At 43.0% G+C, this 20,761-nt stretch overlaps 1 protein-coding gene across 4 annotated transcripts in view; it reads left to right on the forward strand.

The window, feature by feature from the left end:
- UNC5D (unc-5 netrin receptor D) overlaps positions 1-20,761 on the forward strand; it is a 151,141-nt gene that overhangs the window by 124,425 nt on the left and 5,955 nt on the right. For all 4 annotated transcript variants that reach the window (XM_074928397.1, XM_074928396.1, XM_074928398.1 and 1 more), the window contains 6 exons: positions 1,288-1,662; positions 3,760-3,844; positions 9,916-10,084; positions 11,759-11,986; positions 14,909-15,058; positions 20,046-20,210. In XM_074928397.1, coding sequence (XP_074784498.1) covers positions 1,288-1,662; positions 3,760-3,844; positions 9,916-10,084; positions 11,759-11,986; positions 14,909-15,058; positions 20,046-20,210 — 1,172 coding nt within the window. The remainder of the gene's footprint in view (positions 1-1,287; positions 1,663-3,759; positions 3,845-9,915; positions 10,085-11,758; positions 11,987-14,908; positions 15,059-20,045; positions 20,211-20,761) is intronic.

Consider the following 20,761-nt stretch of genomic DNA (forward strand, 5'->3'; position numbering starts at 1 on the left):
GTTGGTGGGGTGTTGAAGTGTCCCCATCTCTCTTCTCTCTTCGGAAGAGTGAAATATGTTGCAGTTCGGTTGTGGGGTTGGGTTTGGTTGGTTTTTTTTTGGGGGGGTGTTGTTGTTTTTACAGTTAGTTTATTTTCTGGGAGACATTCGTCAGCAAGCATAAATTGCAAGAAATTGGAAAAAGGCCTTGGTAGACAAGGATGTTTGAAGGACGTTTACTCAGTCATCCAAGCCTTTAATTAGAGTCATGTAATTCTCAATGACTGTCTCAAATAGTAACTTGTTCAGTTTGCCGTGAAAGTCTTGTTTTGAGTCTGGGGAATTGTCTGTTTGACTTAATGTTTCAAAAACATTAGTTCTGGATGCTCTGAAAATATCTGAGCATGCCAATTTCTTTTATGCCAGGATGCTATTAGTTCAGTTTCAGTTACTTTGGGTTCTCTGTCTGTGGGTTTTTAAAAAAAGAACATTTGTAAACTAAACAATTCAGCTGAAAAAAAGGCCAGTTCTCTGCTCAGTTTGCTGAGAAAAGGGAGCACAATGCTGACATACGGACAACAGATCAGCGTGATCCAAATTTTATTCTTTGAAGAAATCCCTTTATAATGCTAGCAACCCAACCTGCAGTCCCTGGAAGTGATCAAATTTTCAAAGCTGCAATACAGATAATTTCTAGAAAATTACTTACATTGGAATACTTCTCTTTACTAAAAACCAACCAAACAAAAGAACCCCCAAAAAAAGACCAAACCAGCTAAAGGATTCAGGCCCTACATCTATCTGTTCCTTCTCTTTTTCTCAACGTTTTCTGAGCTAAAATGTTCCTAAATGAATGACTGTGATATTTTTCCCTGTATCGTTACTCTTATCCCACTTAGTTTCAACCCAATTTCCCTCAGACATGAAGCTAGCATTTTGTGCTGCTCATGGAAAAGGTCTGCAGGAAGATTTGTTTTCACCCATTCGGTTTTAGTGTTTAGGGAAAAACAAAACAAAACAAAACAAAACAGAAAAATGGTATATGCAAAAACCTGATCCAGAATGAAAAGGAAGTTCCTTCTTGGATTCACTCACTCTGGAGTTGCCTGAAGTGCGGAAAACATAGTGGCCAAGTACCTGTGAGATTATTGCATCATTTCATCTGTTTTTTAACATGTGATTTTGATCTCTGAGAGTATCAGGGAGGAAGAGTGGGTCACGAAGGAAATGATGGAGAGTTGAGGAAGAGATTTCTGATTTAACCTCTCAGTGCAGCGAGTGACTCCCTGATGTGCTTCGTTCTGGCAGGCAACTCCCTGCTCTTGAACTCCTCCATGCAGCCGGACCTGACGGTGAGCAGGACGTACAGTGGCCCCATCTGCCTCCAGGACCCCCTGGACAAGGAGCTGATGACGGAGTCCTCGCTGTTCAACCCGCTGTCAGACATCAAAGTCAAAGTGCAGAGTTCCTTCATGGTGTCCTTAGGGGTGACAGAGAGGGCCGAGTACCACGGGAAGGCACATTCTGGAACTTTTCCTCATGGCAATAACAGAGCGTTTGGTACAATACAGGCTAGAAACAAGGCTACGTACATTCAGAACCTGTCTTCTATTTCAACAAGTGAGCTGAAGACAACTGCCATCTTTGGACACCTGGGTGGCCGTTTAGTGGTTCCAAACACAGGTGGGTAGATCCTTTCTCATTAAAAGATCTATAATAATAATTCTAGATTAAGTTTATTTTGCCTGATACAGTGTTCTATAACCGAGTTTAAAAGAAAAGAAGAAGTAGGGGCTTCCTTAATGCAAATTTTGGGAAGTAGAGTGTGTTGCCCCACAGGAGATGTCTGATCAGAAGAAAGCTTGGGCTGAGGGGTAAAGAGGCATTGTGCCCGTTTGAACTCTTATAAATTCCTGCCGCGTGATGTCTTCAGTAGCTAAGTCGTATTAATCAGAGCCGTTGCGTACTTGGATCCTGATCCAAAAGGAGGGCTCCCCGGGAAGGGGGTCGGGACTGCCTCAGCATCCAGATCCTGGGGTCACATTCAAAGCGGAATCTACGCCAGCGACGTCCGGCTGCGGTAACGTGTCAGACTTGGTGATGATACCGGAGTCTGCAGCACGTCAGGAGCGGGCGTCCGCTCGCAGAGAAGACTCTAGCACAGCTTTCCGTAGCAGTTACTCCAGGTTTTCTGGTTTTCTCTTTCTTTTAGCTCAGCAGCTTGACAGATTCCCATCGTGGGGCACTTCAGAGTCAGCTGGCATTTCAAGAACTGGGCTGCGCACTGAAACATCGCAGCAGAGATGCTCAGTTTGTGTTGTTTAAGAAGTAGAGTTTGTTTGGTGACTTCTGAGTTTTGTGGGATGTGTTTTAGACTTAAGAAATTGTTAATTTAGCTGAAAACGTACGGCACCAAATTAGAAGCAAATAAAGGATGTTAAAATCCCAGTCCTGCGGTATGTTGCAGTGCATCACTACGCTCATGTCACGATGAATAAAACTCCTTATGTTGGATGTTTGCTTTTTCAAAATGGCAACAGTGGCAGGAACAGCCAGATACCGCTGCTAGCTACAAGGGCATCTTTCAAACTCTGGTGATCTTTTTTCACCTTAAATTCAATTTTGTTTTCATTTGGCTAGTGTGTCCAGGCTTATCTCTTAGTATCTAGTTGAACCGAATGATTTAGAGCTTTATCCTTCATATTTCATAAAATGGATACTTTAAAGGTTACCATAAAAAATGTGGTCTGTATTTAGAGAAGATTGATAACTGTGTAGAATTCAGGGATACGGTATTTAGTGTGCGATCATGCACAACGCGGGGAATGTATTCATTTCTCAGAGATTGTTTTTGTGTTCAGGAATGAATATTACAAAGGCAGAGGCGCTAAGTCAGTTAAGTCATAAATTAAGAAGTCCCTCATACTATATATTTAGCTGCTTTATATAATGATAGTCCCATCAATTAGATTATTTAAATACCAATTTGGTCCACTTGTAATTTATGTACTTCCTCCTGCTATTTATGTAAGATCAAATTTGCTAGCCAATTGTAAATTATAGTGCAGTCATGTCACTGCTGAGCTGAGGTTGCGCATTGTGTGACATCTGTAAAGTAAAATACAGTCCCCCTGCACTGAATATGCTGTACAACAGTTTAATTCCACTGGTACCCGCTGGAAAGCATCCTTGTTAACTTCCGATTTATAGCAGTGGTGTAAAAGGAAAATCCTATCCCTTGGATTCACTAGTTACTACGTGCAGGAACAAAAAGGTACGGTGATTTCCATGCAAATTCAGATTGATTTGGTTTAGGTGGTCTCTCCGTTATGAGATTCCGTGTGATCCTAGAATGATCTGATTGGATTTCAAAGGTAGAAAGAAGCTTCAAGAAAAGTTTCTGTGAGTGGTGAAGCAGACAAGTCTGCCGGTACTCAAGGATGAAGAGACGCCTTGAGTCACATCTAGACTGTGAATCCAGTGTCAGTGACACAAAACAAGGGGAAGTCAACTATTCAAGAGCTCTGTTGGAGCAAGAAGTTTTTAGGCATATGTCTATATAATTCCAGGCCCTAAGACAGTTAAATAACTATGTGGATCATATTAACAATGTATTTTCCCTTCATCTGATAAGGCTGTGGTCAGATGCACTATTTCAGAGGTGTCCTTCTGCTCTAGTGGACGGCCTCTTGAGGTCTTGTGCATCAGAGGCCCGTCGTGCACGGGTCTGTACGGCCAGTGCCTTCCCCAAAGGCAAATTCTGCCTTTGCTCTTTTTCAGGAGTCAGTTTGTTGATACCACACGGAGCTATTCCTGAGGAGACTTCGTGGGAAATTTATCTCGCCATCACTCAAAGGGAGTCCAGGTAAGAAGTACATAACCCCCCCCCCACGCACGCATCCGTAATCTGTGGAACTGTCTCGTTTAACGGATTTGTCAACACTGTCTGAGGGAATGGAACGTGCAAGAGTCACTCCTCCTGCCCTGTTGGTGGTGTGACCACGTGGTCGTGACGAGCTGCATCGGTAACGACAGCCGAAACGACCTTTGTGCAACGCTTCCCTGAAACCCCACGGACCGACTGCAGATGCTGTGCAGGGGTGGGGTGGGTCCCTCAGGCAGATGGGCGTTTGATGCGTGCTGAACTCTGAGTCAAGGATTTTAGCATTTTCGATCTGCAGCCTTATGTCACGCCGGTCTACGGGTGCTTTCGGTAGTTACTCGTTACAGAGCCTTTGGGTCTCAGACTCTCATGACGTGCGGGCAGCAGGTTCAGTTCCACTGTCCGGGTCATCAGTTTGAATGTCTGTAGGCACTGAGCTGTTGTCACTTCATGACAGATGTTGGGTAGCCTAGGTGATGCAAGTGAATGCTCTGGACCATTTCTTAATTTTATTTTTTTTTTTGTAAATGATAAAATCTGTTCCCCAGCTGGATTTGCCAGCAGCAGCTGATGAACAGTAGAAATGAAACTGCACTTTGGCCCTTGGGGGTTTTTTTTCAGCATTGCAGCCGGTGGGACAGGAAGGTGCTGTTTGAAATACTGGTGGTTTTTCATAAATAAGACAAGTTAGTTCTCTGAGGTTCTCAAGGTTTCAGCTCTGTCATACTTATTTCAAAGACAAGAAGGGAAAAAAGGAAACAAATGGAAGATACGGTTTGGTAAATACAGGCCATTGGTTTGTTGTTTTTTTTTTCTTATATCGGTGCATCACATATGTAGCAAATGTCTGTCCTACAAAGGAAACCTACCTCATTTCAGGAGTCTGATCTCAAGTTACCGCCTAGACACTAAGCAATACTTAAGATACCTCTCAAATTACTGCACCTTTTTGTGTTATTAATGACTAGTTGTGCTACTGCCAGCGTCAAACCTCCACCTATCGTTGTAAATACTTGTCCCAGTTCCTCTCCCCATGCAAGTGTTTGAGTTCAAACAACACATGAGGAACTCCCCTGTCAGTTTTCTGCCTGTTTTCCATGAATTCGTGTCCTTTTGCAGGTCAAATACAGGTAACTATTCCCCGTCTCTCAGCTTCTCAGTGAGGTGTTACTCAGGAGAGCCTGTTACACTCATCCTGCCTTATATACTGTGCTCAGGTATTTTCCTTCCCCCCGGCCCCCTGGGTAAGGAACCTTGATGTTACCCGTAAAAGATTAAGTGTCAGCAAACAGAACTTTTGAAAATCTTGTGCTCAGCCTTTGACTTCTGCTGGTATGTATCACTTAAGGCTTTGTTCTCATTACTGCTAAGTACACTTAACCATCTTCACTTGCTGTTTACAACGGGTTTTCTTTATTTTGTGACTGTCAGATCTGGGTAGGGTCAGTCTAGAGCCTGGATGAGACCTCGCAGGAATGTGATCACATTGCTGACAGCAGAACCAACGATTTCCATCTTTTTTAGAGCCCTGTTCCCCTTGGCATCCCTTTTCCAAGCTAGATAGAGCTCTGCTGCTGCAGGTAGGCCTCTACGGTTGAACCAAATCACGCACCTCCTGCTGTCACTAAAGTTCTGTAACGATTGTTTTAAAGAAAAAAAATCCCCAAAGCCAGAGTCTTTACCCATTTAAGCCTAGAGGAACACCTAGGTACCTGATGTCAGCTTCTAAGGTAGTAAGGTGTTCTGTGTCCTTACGCTGCCACGTGCTGCTCTGCCACACCTCTCAACAACTGCCTTTCCGCAGGGGAGCAGGGCAGCTCTCCACTGCCCTTCTCCGGAGGATAAATGGCTGCTGAATCTTTTGAGATGGTCAGACAAAAAGTGACAGGAATAATCAAATTTTGTTGAATTGAAATACGCTCCTGAAAAGCACTCTGCGGTCCCCCCTTTTTTTTGCGCTGTTGCCACAAGTCAGCTGTGGCGTCTTGTCTGCGTCTCGGCGAGCACAAGACCGTGTCTTCAGCCACTGAAGAGCGTCCGCGGTACTCCGAGCTGGCTGAGATCTGGGATGTGCATGTTCTGTAACGGAGCTCGTTAATTCTGTAATGCAGCTTTGTTCCACTGAGGCTTTGCAGTTACATTTTCTGACCTTTTTTTTTTCCTTGCTCTAATCTAAACTTCTCCAGAATTCATTTCTTCTGGTTTAGATGTTGAGTCCTGCAGCTGCTCCTAATTCTGCAAATTGTAGTTCAGTAACTGCACTCACAGAATTTATTGGTTCTACCTTTACATTCAGTCTTAAAAGTTGCAGTGAGGTGCTTCAAACAGTATTTTTGAAAAAAAAAAAAAAAAAAAAAAGTTTAAAAATAACTTTCCTACCCTTCTCAAACTACCCTTTCGTAATTTACAGTCCAGACAGAGCTAAGTGAATAATCCGCAGTGTATACTTCAGTTGATGAATTTAAGGACAATTTCAGGAGCCATCGGTCCCAGGTGAAGAGCAGTTCACTGATTAAGCCTTCCTTTGAGTGCTTGCGAGAGGGGCAGTTTTTTGTAGTAATCAAAGGCAGGTTTGTACAACTGGAGATAGGAGAGTTGGGTTTAGTTCTATACCGCAGTTATTTCTCTTATCTCCCTCACCTTAAATATACGTTCAGCTAAAAGCTGTGAAAAATTGGTGAGTATATCTGAGGAGAAGTAAATAACTGCATATACAGTAAATATTCGCTTACAATAACTTACAGCGAAATAATTGCTGGAATTTTCCTTTAAGAACTGAAAGATACGAAGCTGCCCATAAATTTTAAAGCCTAGAAACTTTTCAAAACTCAAAACGTATTTTTTTTTTTCCTCCTCTGATATCTGAACTCCTTTACGAAAACTTTCGTATTCCATCCCAATCTGCTGCCATAGGGTTTTTGATCATTTTCAGTGAAAGAATAAGATACGCAACAGGAAGGAAGAGAAATAGTGACTATTTGTATTTTACTGGAAAACTTACAGACCTTTGATCCGGATGGATTTGAGGAGACAGATCTGGTTACTGATCGGTTTTACCTTCCAGCAATGGGAGTATTAACTACTCCATTTGGTAAGGTTTCCCCTTCCTGCCTTGCCTAATGAACGGCTCAGAACTGCATGAGAGGCTCAATACCGTGTTCGTTATTACACAGAAACACTCTTGCTACGTGCAACAAGCGTGAGAGTTCATCTCATTAACTGATTTCAGTTCATTTGGCATTAAATAATTCCCAGAACTCCCATATGTTTGTCCAATATGTTCTACAAGGGGAATGATTCTCTCAAAGCAGTTCAAGAGCTCCTTTCAGAGGAGCCCCTCGCTGCTCAGTCACACGCGTCCCTCCGCTCGGCGGCGACAGTGACCCTGGAACCTGCCAGGGGCTGGCACCAGAGCCCACACCATGTCCGTCACTCTGGCTTTTTCATTTTCTAAATTTTTTTTTTTCCTAATGAGGTGGGTGGGAAGCCACTTGGCAGACCACAATCGTAGTCTCCCAGTCAATTTGCTAAGCTGCTCCCAGGACTTTCCTACCACTATTGACATGATTTCTTTTTGTATCTTGTATATTTGTGTTTTGTTTCCTTCTTGATGCTTGAAAAATTTCAGCTGTTTCGGATGGGAACCATCCCCAGTAGCATAACTAAAACTCTGGATTCACATCTCCTCGAGGGGTTGTGCTGAAAACAAAATAACCTGTATTTGGCTCCCAACACTGAAGATGAGTTGTTGGCTTTGTACCGGAGGTAACTTCAGCAAAATTCCACCACCACTCCCCACCCTCCCCGTATTTTATGTGTTTGTCAGCAGCAGCCACTTGGCGCAGGACGTGTGTGTTGGGAGAGAGATAGGATAGAAAAGCACCAGCCAGGTTAAATGACTCAGGTTTGACTCACTCTCTGGAAAGATGCTTTTGTTACCCCCTTCCTGCAGCTGCATCAAAACAGAGATAAGGAAGGTGAACGCACCAGCCTTTGCCGAGGTGCAGCACAGAGGAATCGTATGAACCGAATCACTAAAAAATAAATATGCATAAAAGTTGGCTTGAGGCGTTCTAATAATTCCGAGATATTTTTCTTTGCATTTATAAGTGACTGGATGATTTCTTAAATGAGCTGGAAAGAGAGGTGATGTGGGGTAACTGCTGGAAGGTTTTATTTTTAAGGAAATCAAATGACATTTGTAAAGGGTAGCAGCGGTTGGTGTTAAGTGATGGTATTTTGTGGAAAAACTGTTTTCCTAGCAGTGTAGCAGTTGTGAAAAATTGTTATTCATAGGCATAAGCAGAAGCAAGTTGTTTTTTGCTTGAACTGTTTGATTTCGACAACTCCGGCGTGTCTCTGAGCGGATCCTTGCTGCAGCGAGGTCTGTGAGCGCTGGCTGCTCTGAGCTCTGCTCGTCCCTCCCCCTCTTACTGCTGTTCCAGAGGAACATGGCAGCTGGAGTAGAGGCTCTGTCGGTGCTTTGATTTTTATTTTTTTTTTTAGCCTAAAAATCCTACAAACACTTCGAAGCACTGAGGCTTAGGGAGCGTTTATTATTGTGACACTTGAAAAAGCAAAAGCAGAGTTGGCCTTTTTTTGTTAGCGTGTTCTGTCTTCTTTTTTTCACTCCAGTCTTCATCTCACAAATACTTGTCCGTGTCGTCTTTAGTAAGGGATGTCACTGAAGTTGTTGGAGCTTTTCAAGTCTTTAGCAAGAACGGTGGTTTTAAACTGCATCTCCTGAGCACTGAGGATGCTCCCCCGGGTGACGTTGGGTGGGTTGTGCAGTCAGGGTGCAGGACTGCGTCTGACTGATTCGGGTGCTGGGTTACACCTGCGCGTGCCCAGGCCAGAGGCACGGTCACTCCGCTGGTCACCCCGCTCGGCTCCGGAGCTGAGGGGTTATGGGGCAGCGCGGGGCTCGGCACGGCCAGCGCGGGGTGGGCAGTGCTGCCCCTCGCCCGTGACACGGCACTGCAAGCCTGTCCTCATTTCTAAAAAGGGATTTTCCCCTTATTTCTATCTCCGTTTTATTAGTGTATCTTCTTATATATATATCTATCTCGATGGAGGTTCACCCCTTGCTTTTATCCTTAGAAAAACCAACATGTCTGATAATTCAGAGGCCAAAAATTTGGATCATACAACCCAAATGAAGGGTTACAGCGTAAAAAAACCCCAAACCAACAGGGCGGGATGTTCCAATTGCTTGTTTTAATGCCTAAGAAAGGAGTCTCATGCGCCCTGTCGCTGGTTCTGCACAGGTAGTTGTTACGAGAGGTGTGGAAAACACACTGATGTGGGACAGGGTTAAATTTAGATTTGAATGAAAGAGAAGAAAAGATTCTTGTCAGACGTTTCATCTTTATAACTCAGCAAGCAGTCAGTCCAGCCAAACACAGGCGATGACGTTCAGGTGAGATGAATCCCTGGACTCGGGCTGTGCCGATGGGCTCTGCCCTGCCTGCACGGGAGCCGCGTGCACGTGTCTGCTTTGCAGAGTTCGAAATGTGAGCAAGGAAATCCTGTCCCTGCTGCCTGCTGGAAGTTACCTAGCTGCTGCGTTCTGCAGAATATAAATGTGTTTTCAAACCAGGGAGATCACACTCAATCTGGAAAAATTTATGAGACTGTTTTTAAACCATAATTTGTTTTATCTTCACTACTGTGAAAATATTGTTGATGGCAGTCTTTGAAGGCAGAATTAGATGGTAATACTACCAGCTGGTGCATAAAGCAAGGCTTACTTGCACAGAGTAATTTTAGTGCTGTATTTAGTTGAGCAGATCGAAATGTATTTTAAAGACCAAAATCCTAAACTGACCAGCCAACGATTTGAGTAGATGTGGCCTAATAGTTTTGTTTCATCTCCAGCCACTGCTTCTACATGAAAATTAGCACAGTAATTGCTTTGCTTATCCTTTTCTGTAACAGATGAGCGAGGTACTTAGATTTTCACTAAAAAATTTTAAAATTTGCAGTTAAAGTAAATTTTTACTCCTTATTAAAAAGAGCCTGACAGACGTTATTGTCTCTCTCCCCACGCAAAGCCTACAGCCAGAAGGCACAGATGTTCTTCTAGGACCAGAAGTAACTTGTGGGCCCGCAGATTTGTCTGTCAGCACGCCCTTCGCCTTGACCATACCACACTGCGCAGAAGTAAATTCAGAGCACTGGAATATTCACTTGAAAAAAAGGACACAACAAGGAAAATGGGAGGTAAGTTTAGACTTCTGCTCCCACTTAGAAGGTTGTATTAACAATGGAAACTTGATTACTCTTATGCAGGAGCAGGTCGGAGATTATGTAAGTGCTAGAAATAGAAATCTTAAACCATTTTAAAGGATTTTGCATTTTGTTAAGAAGCAGCTGAACTCTCTTCGACTATTTTACTAAGATGTGCAAAGAAGAATCAATTTTGGCTCTAGTCCATGTGACACGAGAAAGTATTCATTTTCTCAGGTCACTTAATAATGGAGCCAGTAGCCATTTATTTTTAAAGACATTGTTTTGATAGATCATAGCTCCCAAAGAGACTCAGGTCAGAACAGATCATTCTATCCACACAAGAGTTTATCATGACATAAAGCAAGTTACGGAACTGGTTAAAAATACACACTCCAAGTTTACTTCTTTTTTAACCTAGAAGGATCCTCTTGATTTAAAACTCTTTGTCTCATGCATGTCGTGTTAACGGGCATTCAGTGACCGCGCTGTGCTCACAGCCTCTGATGGATTAGTGTACACTCAATGAGATATTTTGCTTTTTTAGTTGAACATGTATTTTCTCATCCTGATTTACTGGGGGAGTTAAGCTTTGGGCATTCATGACCTGTGGTTTGATCATTTGTGTCTGTCCACCTGGGGGTTTTTTTTAAGCCCACCGGCCATCTTCAACTGGAACTGCTTGGTAGGCGGCAGTCTCCAACACATTAAACTTTCTGCATCGTTTGGGGAGACAGCTGACTAGGAAAACTCCTAAAGGGATGGCTAAAGCGCAAACCAAACTGTTAGTTGAGATTACAGAAATCCACACAGGGTAGAAAGGTGCTGTACTTCCCAACTGCAGAGTTCACTCTACACGTTATTGGAACTGCAGAACCCAGTAACTAGACACAAACCCACAGTCAGTCAGAATTTATTGCCCTCCTGCTGATGGAACTATTTGGTTCATCACATCGTGAGGGGAGAAAACCAGCAGTTAAAACATCCCTGGACACCATAACTCGCTCGATCCTTTTCCTTCCCTAAACCAGCTGTTGCTCTCATTTAAACCATTTCAAGTCCAGCTTAGTTTTCCTACTCTGGACGCAGTCAGTATTAGTGAGTTCCCTCAGCGTTGGTTACAAACACCCTGGAGTTCATGAGGAGTGTAACACCACGGTGTAAGCTGCTCACATACCTCATCTAATGATGCTGTGATGCAGAGCTAAGCACGAAAGGCAGAAGAATGGGATAGGTGTTTTTTTGATGAAAGTAAACGTAACTGTAATGGATATTCTGAAAGGAAGTCAAATGTTCAAGGTTTGCTTATTGACTTTAATCTTTCAGGTAACTTCTTAATGTGGCATTGGGAAAAAAATTAGCTAGGAAGTCAAGAGCACTTGAAAAAAGATGCTAAAATTATTTAAGCATCGTCATTATTAGTACATGCACTGAAGTCTGCACAGTGTACTGCCATAAATCCCCTTGCTGCCTCAGGGCTAACGGGGAGCGCTTCCCCGCAGCCTCACCCCTTGGCCGAGGTCAGCTCGAGCAAGGAGCGTGCAGACCGCGCTCAGAAATACTTCACATTCCAGTTGAATAAAAATAAACAATGTCGTGACTCCTATTGTCAAGGCCTATTGATTTTATTATTTTATTTTTTTTTTAAACCTGAATTTCATTTTGCAGGAAGTGATGTCTGTGGAAGAGGAAACTACTTCTTGCTACTGCCTGTTGGATCCTTATGCCTGTCACATTCTCTTAAACAGCTTTGGAACTTATGCTCTTATTGGAGAACCGATCTCTGACTGTGCCGTTCGACAGCTGAAAGTCGCGGTTTTTGGCTGCCTGTCTTGCAATTCTCTGGATTACAATCTGAGAGTATATTGTATGGATAACACACCTTGTGCATTTCAGGTAAATGGTTTCGCTTCGCTAATTTGCGTTTTGTTGTTTTTCCCTAGAACACCAACGTTCCTGGGGATAGTTCCTTGGCCACAGCAACAGCCCTGAACTCAAAATACACACAAATACTTTTTTTGTGCCACTGCTGCATGATTTGGTCCCTGAATGTGTCTGCACTGTTGTCTCACTTGTGGATTTACACTGCAAGAGCTTTAGGGCAGCCAAACTGTCTTTTCATTTTTTGCCAGGCAGATGGAAACCCACTCTGCCCGCGTTCTAGACTCACCAAAACTCACGTAGCCGTGGTTAACGCAGCACAAGGCTGCAGCTGGTAAGCAGAGGGCGTTAGGCTGGGCTCAGTGCCTTGGCTGCTGCGTGGCACAGGCAGAGCTTGCCCGCATCTGGAGCCGAGTGCTGCTCTGCTCCACGCAGAAAATATAAGTCATTATCATTTGATGTGTATAGTATTTCTCACACTCATTACCCTTACACTGCCATTAGTCAGTTCAGGATTTCCTCTCCCGCTCACAATTTGAGCAAGAAGAAAGAGATTGCCTCACCATCTTTTTAAACAAAAATTAAAGGATAATCATGCATTTCCCCTTTAAAAAAAAAAAAAAAATTAAAAAATCACAAAACTATCCCCAAGTGACAATTTAAAATTAGCATTTTTTTCTATCTGGTTTTCCAAGACAAAACAGTGAAATTCACTGGCTTTTTCAGCCTCTTGTAAACTCAGAAGCTGTAACAAAATGATTTTCTTTTGGGAACTGAAATAAAGACAGTTGTGACAGATGAATTTTTGCTTCCTTTTCCTATGCTACAGAATAGAAACATGAATCTTAATGAAGCACGCACTAATGTCTGTGTGCTTCCAATAAAAGCAAAGCCACTGAAAGGATTGTTAAAGACTGACAATAGCTTTGCAATTATACCCTTTATAACACTTCCACAGTTCGCGGGCTACCAGTATTTTCCTGGATGAGTCTGTAGAAAATTGTTAGAAGAATAATTACCAGTTTTCTGCATTCACAGAAATTAGAACAGGGTGTTTGTACATAATGAGACAACTGTATAGTTATGAAATTATACTTCCTTTAAAAGGACGCTGCATCAACTTCATGCTGAGTGTAAATATTAAGCAGTGAACATGGAAAATACAGATTTTTTTGTTGTTGTTGTTGTTGGAGAAAGTATCGGAGTTGTGCTTACCAAGTTTTGTTTGACATGTTACTCTTTTACAGTGCAGTTCTATATAAAATACAAAATTTCTTGATTTTTCACTTTGTCCCCGTGTGAGAACTTACCTGACTTTTCTAACAGATGACTTTGCCCTTTATGCAGTTTCTAGTGTGCTGGGAAACTCTTGGCTTTCAAAGTATAAGAGAACCAAGTTCTCTGTATCTTGTAGTTTGCTGCGGTCCTGCTGAGGCTTGTGGAACTCAGGACCATAAGCATTACTAAAGGCAGAGCAGTATTCAGACAGCTATTGGTACTTTTAGAAAAAAATTCCAGCACGTTCAAGGAGTTTTGAAAATAATTATGAAATAAGCTATTCCCTTTGCAGTTGACAACCAAAAACCTAAAGTCTCTTTCATATAAACCCCGTCATCAGGAGTTAAAACCCACTGAAGGGCTGTAAATTGGTTCATAATAGAAATCCATTATTACAGTTTCAGAAAGCTCTAGCCGTCATTATATTTTCAGAAGGTCACAATGATTCCAGTAGCTCTTCTAACAGTAACTTTGCTACTGACAAGCACTAAATCTCTTTGATTTGATATAATTTACGTGAAAAAAAAAAAAAAACCAAAAAACAAAACAAAAAAAAAAAAAAAAAAACAACTAATTTTGAAAGACTGCTTGCTAGCTGATTTTTAAAGACTTCTGCAAGCTTTCCTCCCTCACTAGTATTTTTACTGTAACAGTACAGGAATAAACATTGTGTAAGTACAGGCAGGGGCGATTTCTTTACTGTTAGGTTTAAAATTCACAGAATTATATAAAACTTTAGGTCAGAACAGACCTCTAGGGGGCTGTAGTGCAAATTCCTGCTCAAAGCCTGCCCTTCCAGGATTGCTTAGGGTCTTGTCCAGTAATCCTGAAAATATCCAGGAGAGGAAAAATGGAACTAACGTGTACGCTTGGTGCGTTTCTTTCCGTGCTCTTTAAATTCCTGAGAGTACTTTCTGACCAAAACTGCTGTTGACTTAATCTGTAACTGAGGAGACTAAGCATGCCTTAGGTTGTCTGTCTCCCTTTTAGTCTGTTAAGTAAATATCTCACTGAGCTTTGTATGTCCAGTGTTTAAGGAAGACCCAACCTCTAGGAGGTTTTTATTTGAAAGTTTAATAAAAATACCAAAGCTAGTTGTGTTATTCCCGAACAGAAGAGGGATTAAATTACAATGATGCCGCAGTTAAACCAGTTTCCATTTTCCTCTTTGGAGGGAAAGAGCTTTACCTGGAAATGGGCTGACATGGTCTTGCCTCCCTCTTGCTGCTGTCAGAGCCACTCTGGGTGAGGAGCTGCTGGTGGGCTTCTTCCTAATAGTGCCTGGGGGATGCAACAAAACAGCAACAATCAAACACTAAAAAAAGAAAACTGGCTGGCTTTGATTAACCCCCCAAACGTGAAGACAGCCACTACTGCGCTGCAATACCCTGGAAGTTCCCTGCTCCAGTGCCAGGCTCCTGATGTGGAGTTACGGGGGGTGAGGCCGAGGTGCCCAGAAGGAAACGAAACGAAACGTAACCCCGGGGGGGGGGGAATGTAAATGCCAGTGCCCATCATCTGCCCCACGAGAGAAATACTCCGTGCTGCGCCCCGGGGCGCTGTAGGTGAACTAGGCACCTTCCACGAAGATGAGTTTTCCTTAGACTCGGTATTTGTTCCTAATATTGAAATTAATTCTTTTTGCCTCTGCCATTGCAGGAAGTGGTTTCGGATGAAAGACTCCAAGGAGGACAATTACTGGAGGAACCCAAACTTCTGCATTTCAAAGGGAATACCTTCAGTCTTCAGATCTCTGTCCTTGATATCCCTCCTTTCCTTTGGAGAATTAAACCATTTACTGCGTGCCAGGTACTTGCCAATTTTATCTGTTCACACCTGAAGTAAGAATTTTCACTGGGATAGGCATAACCCAAATCAGAGCGTGGTCCCTTTTATTTTTGAAAGGTGTGGTTTTTAATCTATTGAGTATTCAACAAAAATGCAGTGCCTTATGATTTTGACAAACGCAGATTTCCTATGTAACAGAATGCTTTAAATTTTTCATTTTATAAACATGCCATCTTGTACTTTCCCCCATTTCAGCTACCTCCAACAGAAGGCCTACATTCTTGGTAAAATTATCAGTCATGAAGATGTTTTTGATATCTTTGTCATTCCAATTGCAATATAACTATGAATATATGGCTGAAAATGACATTTAAATGCAATCATTTAAATGTCACGAGATCAAATTACTGCACATATATACTAAGAATCAGAACTAAGGAAAAATAAAATATTTTTTCTGTAGTACCTTCATTAAGGACACCGTTGAAGACAGGAAAGTAAAAATGAAGAGAATTTCTAATTATTTTGGTTACTGGAAGTTACAGGCAATGTGCTGGCACACAGAGTGGGCTGCTCCTTTAAAATACAGAACTCAGACTATATCTCTTTTACATCTCTTTTCTCGGAAGCCTATAGAGAGATGGTTATCTATCACCCTGTATTTTGGCAAAAAAAAAATTGTTTTAAATGTGTTGCCATGTTCTCCAAAACATGAGTGTAATGGGCTCTGAAACTTATAAACCCTGATCTATATCCACATAAATTCCTAAATCATTGAGAACGTAAGGATAATTGATGCTAGAAGAAATGAAGAGCCGTGTCATTTTCAGCTCCTGTATTCTGTTTATTCTACTCACCTAATTGCATTTTAAGAGACAAACCAATCTGTATTAAGATGCGCCACTGCTGTATCAGATACCTATTGAAACTAGTAACTTCCCGAGCAGTAAAAAAAAAAAAAAAAGGGGGGGGGACTTTTAACACAACAAATTGAGTTTTGCCTCACGTGTTGTAAACACTGCTCCATGCTTTGATTAATTTGCTGTCTCTTGATCCCTTGTCCAATCTTGGAGAATAAATCTGCATGATAGACTAAAATACAACCTCAAAGTGCTGTTTAGAAAGAGTCTGTTTTCTGAAAACTGCTTTCTAATAACCATTTGATAGATGTGAACTAAATATATGTAGCATTATGTCAATCTCTTCTGCTTGAGGAGGCAGACAGACCCCGTGCACAGGCCCATCATGCAGAGCGTGTGTTAGTTAAATGTCCAGTGGACAAGAGAAAAGAATCAGGAGAGTTTTAATTGATCGTGTCTCACCATGGTGACTGCTTCAAAAACACATTACGTTGGTCAAAAATCCCCATGCCTTTTCCTGCAGCAAAGCAACTTCTTTAAATAGCTTTAGTAATAGGATGTAAAACCGCGAAGACAAACAACTTTCCCTCCCCTATGTTGGAGATGATAGAAATTACTGTTCGTGGTGTTTGCTGGGACTGTGGCAGAAAGGCCTTGGCAGAAGGAACCCAAAGAACCCAAATAACACCCTGGAATGATAAATTAGAAGAACAGCCTGCAGAAGACAACGCTTACTGCGCTGTCCGCAAACTATTGGGCTGATGACCAAAGAAAGAGGTTTTTGCTACTCTAGCCTCCGTGTTTCTTCGTAGTTCAGAATTTGGGGAGGATTATTTCTGCCTGGTAATTTCTGCAAGGCTGTTATTTCTTCGGGCATCACCTCCTTTGCTGGTTGCGAGTCCCTGGCGCATGCAAAGTCCTGAGAGTGACTTTGTGTGCACTTCAGCGCTTCTCTTAAGGCTGGGTACAACTCCTGTGAATAAATATATTGCTTATGGGGTATAAAACTGGGGGGGGGAGAGTGTTCGTTCTCTGTTGGCAAGTAATAGTCTAGAGTTTCCAGTCAAAACTGAACTGCAGGTGCTGCTGAAACAAGACACGATAGCCGATGCAGATTTGTCTGTATTACTCTTCACGTGCTGCCAGGGCCTCACTTTGCTGAATCTGATGCCGGCGGCACAGCCCAAAGTACCTCTTAAATTTACTGCTGCAAGATAAAAACAGAAAAGAAAAAGTCAGAGGAGGGAGCTGTGAGGCCAGCAGAAGGCTGACGTGCTGTGCTGGCTCCCAGGCGGGCGCGGGCTGGCAGAGCTGCTGGGGGTCCCGAGCCCCCCTCGCCCAGCGCCACGCTGGGGTTGGGGCAGCATGTGCAAAACCTGCCTCACAGGGCGGTCTGACACGGTGCTGGTACTGAAACCAAATAAACATTTACGTTTTATAACTGAGTAGAGGTCGGATGACTTGGAGAGCTGAGAAATATAATAATTGTTTCTAGCAGAAACTGCAGAACAACTTACAACTGGCTTTGTGTTTCCCTCTCGGTGAAATGTTTTGTCAAATGTCCCAACTCTGTTGACAGCTCTGATTTGGCTCCAGCCTCTTTTATATAAAAGAATCTATTTCTTCATGTGGTTGATTCCAGTGTTGACTTATTTTCTCTCCTGTGTACCACAGTTTAAAAGCAGGCTGGCTGTTCTGGTTGTTGAGCTGAAAAGAGCCTCTTCCATAATTGTCTCCTCGGTCCACCAAACGAAACCATTATCAGGCAGTACGATGAGGGAAGATTTATGTTAATGATTTCTCAGATAAGTAAAGATCCTGCTTCAAGGCTTGAACAGATGAATAAATCATCATGTAAAACTGTGGCATAAAAGCAGTTAATGGCAGGTGGTAGTCAGAATTTCTCCAGACTATGCTAAGTGCATTTGTTTGTCCTGGTCCCCCCTGCAGAGCAGATGCTGAGTGCTTGGCATCCTTCCCACCCAGCTCACAAGTAACGAGGGGGAACCCTTAAAAACTGGCTGGGTGTTCAGAGCAGGAAGAGGCTCTAAGGAGCACGGTACGAAGCCAGACGGGCACCTTTGGGGGTTAAAAGCAGGTGTCTTCTGAGCATCTTGTGTCTCCTGGAGGATCCAGTGTCTGTCTCATGTCTGTAGCTGTGAGAGGATTTACATTCCCTCTGTCTGCTAGGAACTTAATTATAAAGACAGAATAAAACTGAAAGCATTTCTGAAATACTTCAAACACTCATTGTTCCACCAGGCTTTACCCCCCTGTATTATGTTTCATATAATTCTTTTCAGCTGAGTGATTCTTCTACTCTGAGTGAAAGCAGAGATGATTACTGTGGAAAAATCTAATTACAGTTGCTCCACTTCTAATATTTTGCTAATGTTTTCTTTATCGCTGTTGGTATCTTGCTGCTGCTACCAACTCGGGATCTAAACGCAGAGCTTGTCGTTATCACTTAGAGCATCGCTACAGATCACCCGAGACACTGAAGAAGCTGTAAACTCTATCAGCAGCGAGTACAGCGATACTCTCCCTTGTTTAGTCTTGAGTGTGCTTTGAAGTGGAGGCTGAGGCTGATCTTTGAAGCTGTATATGCTCAGATTACCGGGGCACAGCTAATTTCTTCAGGGACATAGAAAAGATCACCACCTCAATCCAAAGAAAATTGCTTATAGGAAGGCAAGAATGAAGAAATGCATCTTTTCCGAGCCGTAAGCTCTTTGGTGAGCTTCCAGTCACAGACCGACTGTAAGAGCTAATACTGCCTGGCTTACTTGATTTAAACAGCTAATTGTGACAAGTGACTAGTCGGTAGGTCACTCAGTTATAACTATCATTATTAAATACCAAAGGATTTATATCCGCCTGTAGGCAGCACATTTTATGTCCTTGTCTGTGAACTCATTAACCCTTTACAAAGCTCTGAAAAACACAAGCAGAATACATGCCCAGACCATATTTCCATAATTACTGTATTGTATTTGAAGGACCAGCTTTGCACGCTATTCAAATCAATTTTAAAATCTAAAAAATAGTGCACGAAAAACAGAGTAATGTGAAAATTCATAATCCTCCTCTAGAAAAACGGATGTAAAAAATCTTTAAACTAGTTTTCTTGTGTTAGAATAATTGCTCATTGAAGCTGTTTAATGACGTCCCATAATCAGCTGGATGAATGCTAAGCTATAATAGAATGAAATATTAGTATCGGCCTTTTTTTTTTGCCTTTTACATTATTCTCCAGGTTGCCAATTCTCTGGTATTTTCCAATATTTTGAAATTAATAGAGAACATGTTTGGTTTAATTATTTTTAGTATTTACACGCCTTCATGGCTGTAATGGAGAACAGCATAGTGGGCTTATAGCTGATGGTAGTTTGGAAAAACCAACCAACCAACCACCCCCATGTTATGAAACAGAGAGAGAGGACACCAGGAAGGGAACTTTGGTATTTACAAAGGAATCATAAACCAGAAGGTGCTGCCCCTGTGTACGTCTCCTGCCTCTTGCCGTGCGTTTTTAGGAACTCGGAGCAGCCAGAGGTGCCAGAATCTCTGATGATCAACCGCTGCAGTGTCTGTGTAGCATTTGATGAGGGCATTCACCCCATAAACTCTCCCTGGCTGAAGCAGAGGAGTCGCTGAGCGTAGTCACAGAACGTAACAGGATGAACCTGAGACTGAGCAGGGAGGTCAGGGGCTGCAGACTGCCCGGGCAGTGGGTGTTTATCAGTGCGGACGGAACACAAAGCCGAAGATGTGCTGCCGTGCCCTGCGCTGCGTTAACTTACCGAGGAAACGCAGCTCTTGATGGCAAGTTCCTTTTTTTGGATTCTGTAGTGCAAGGTGATGGCAAGGAGACACCGGCTGGAGTACGAGGTCTGATCCCTGCCTAGGAGGAGGGGACTTGATCTCTCAGGTGGGATTTTAGATGAGAGTGTCCCATCATTCGTGTCACCGAATGGAACCCGAGCTTTCAGTAAACGGAACGTCTCAGTATTTATCAATCCAACCATCATTTATTAGTTTTGTCCCGCTTTGAGTTTGCAGGGATGTTAGTAAAAACACAACTTCGGAGAAAAAACTGTGGCTTGTTTCCTGGTTTGTAACTGTCCCCCCCTGGGTTTCCCGGGCAGGAGGTGCCGTTCTCCCGCGTGTGGCGCAGCGGCCGGGCGCCGCTGCACTGCGCCTTCTCCCTGGAGCGCTACACGCCCGCCACCACCCAGCTCTCCTGCAAGGTCTGCGTGCGGCAGGTCAAGGGCCACGAGCAAATCCTGCAGATCCAGACATCCATCCTAGAGGTAAAGCCTGCTCGCTCTCTCTTTTTCTAAAGCTGCCGAGGCAGCACGAGACATGACCCCTCCCGATTTTTGTCCTTTCTGACTCCATGCGGTGTCTTATGCGCTGTTCAAAGCTGTAACAAGTCTTACAGACCCCACTGCCAGCAGAAATCGAAGCACGGGGATTCTACAACACTAGAAATAATTTAGGTTTGAGATGGTGGTAATAGTTTTCAGGCAAAAAGCCTCTGAATAGCTTGCAGAGCACAGGGAGGTGAAAACAGATGGCTGTTGGGCCCCTGACTATTGACTTCCTCGAGCGTTTCTGGACTCCCAGAACCTCGTACCAGGGCTGCAGCCCTGCTCACAGGCGGACGAAATGAAACGTGTAGGCAAGCTGGTGCTCTGTCCTACAGCAGTGACCACTTCAGCTGCTTCTTTAGATTATTGAGCATCTTTGGTTGATTAATACTTGCGGACTAAAGATAGATACCCATTGCTAAATGCGCTACGTAAAGAATGCAGCAACCAAATAAGAAAATCACAACCATCGTTGTGCATAAAAATATCCT

The sequence above is a fragment of the Athene noctua genome, chromosome 28 (genome assembly GCF_965140245.1).
Source record: "Athene noctua chromosome 28, bAthNoc1.hap1.1, whole genome shotgun sequence".
NCBI lineage: Eukaryota > Metazoa > Chordata > Aves > Strigiformes > Strigidae > Athene > Athene noctua.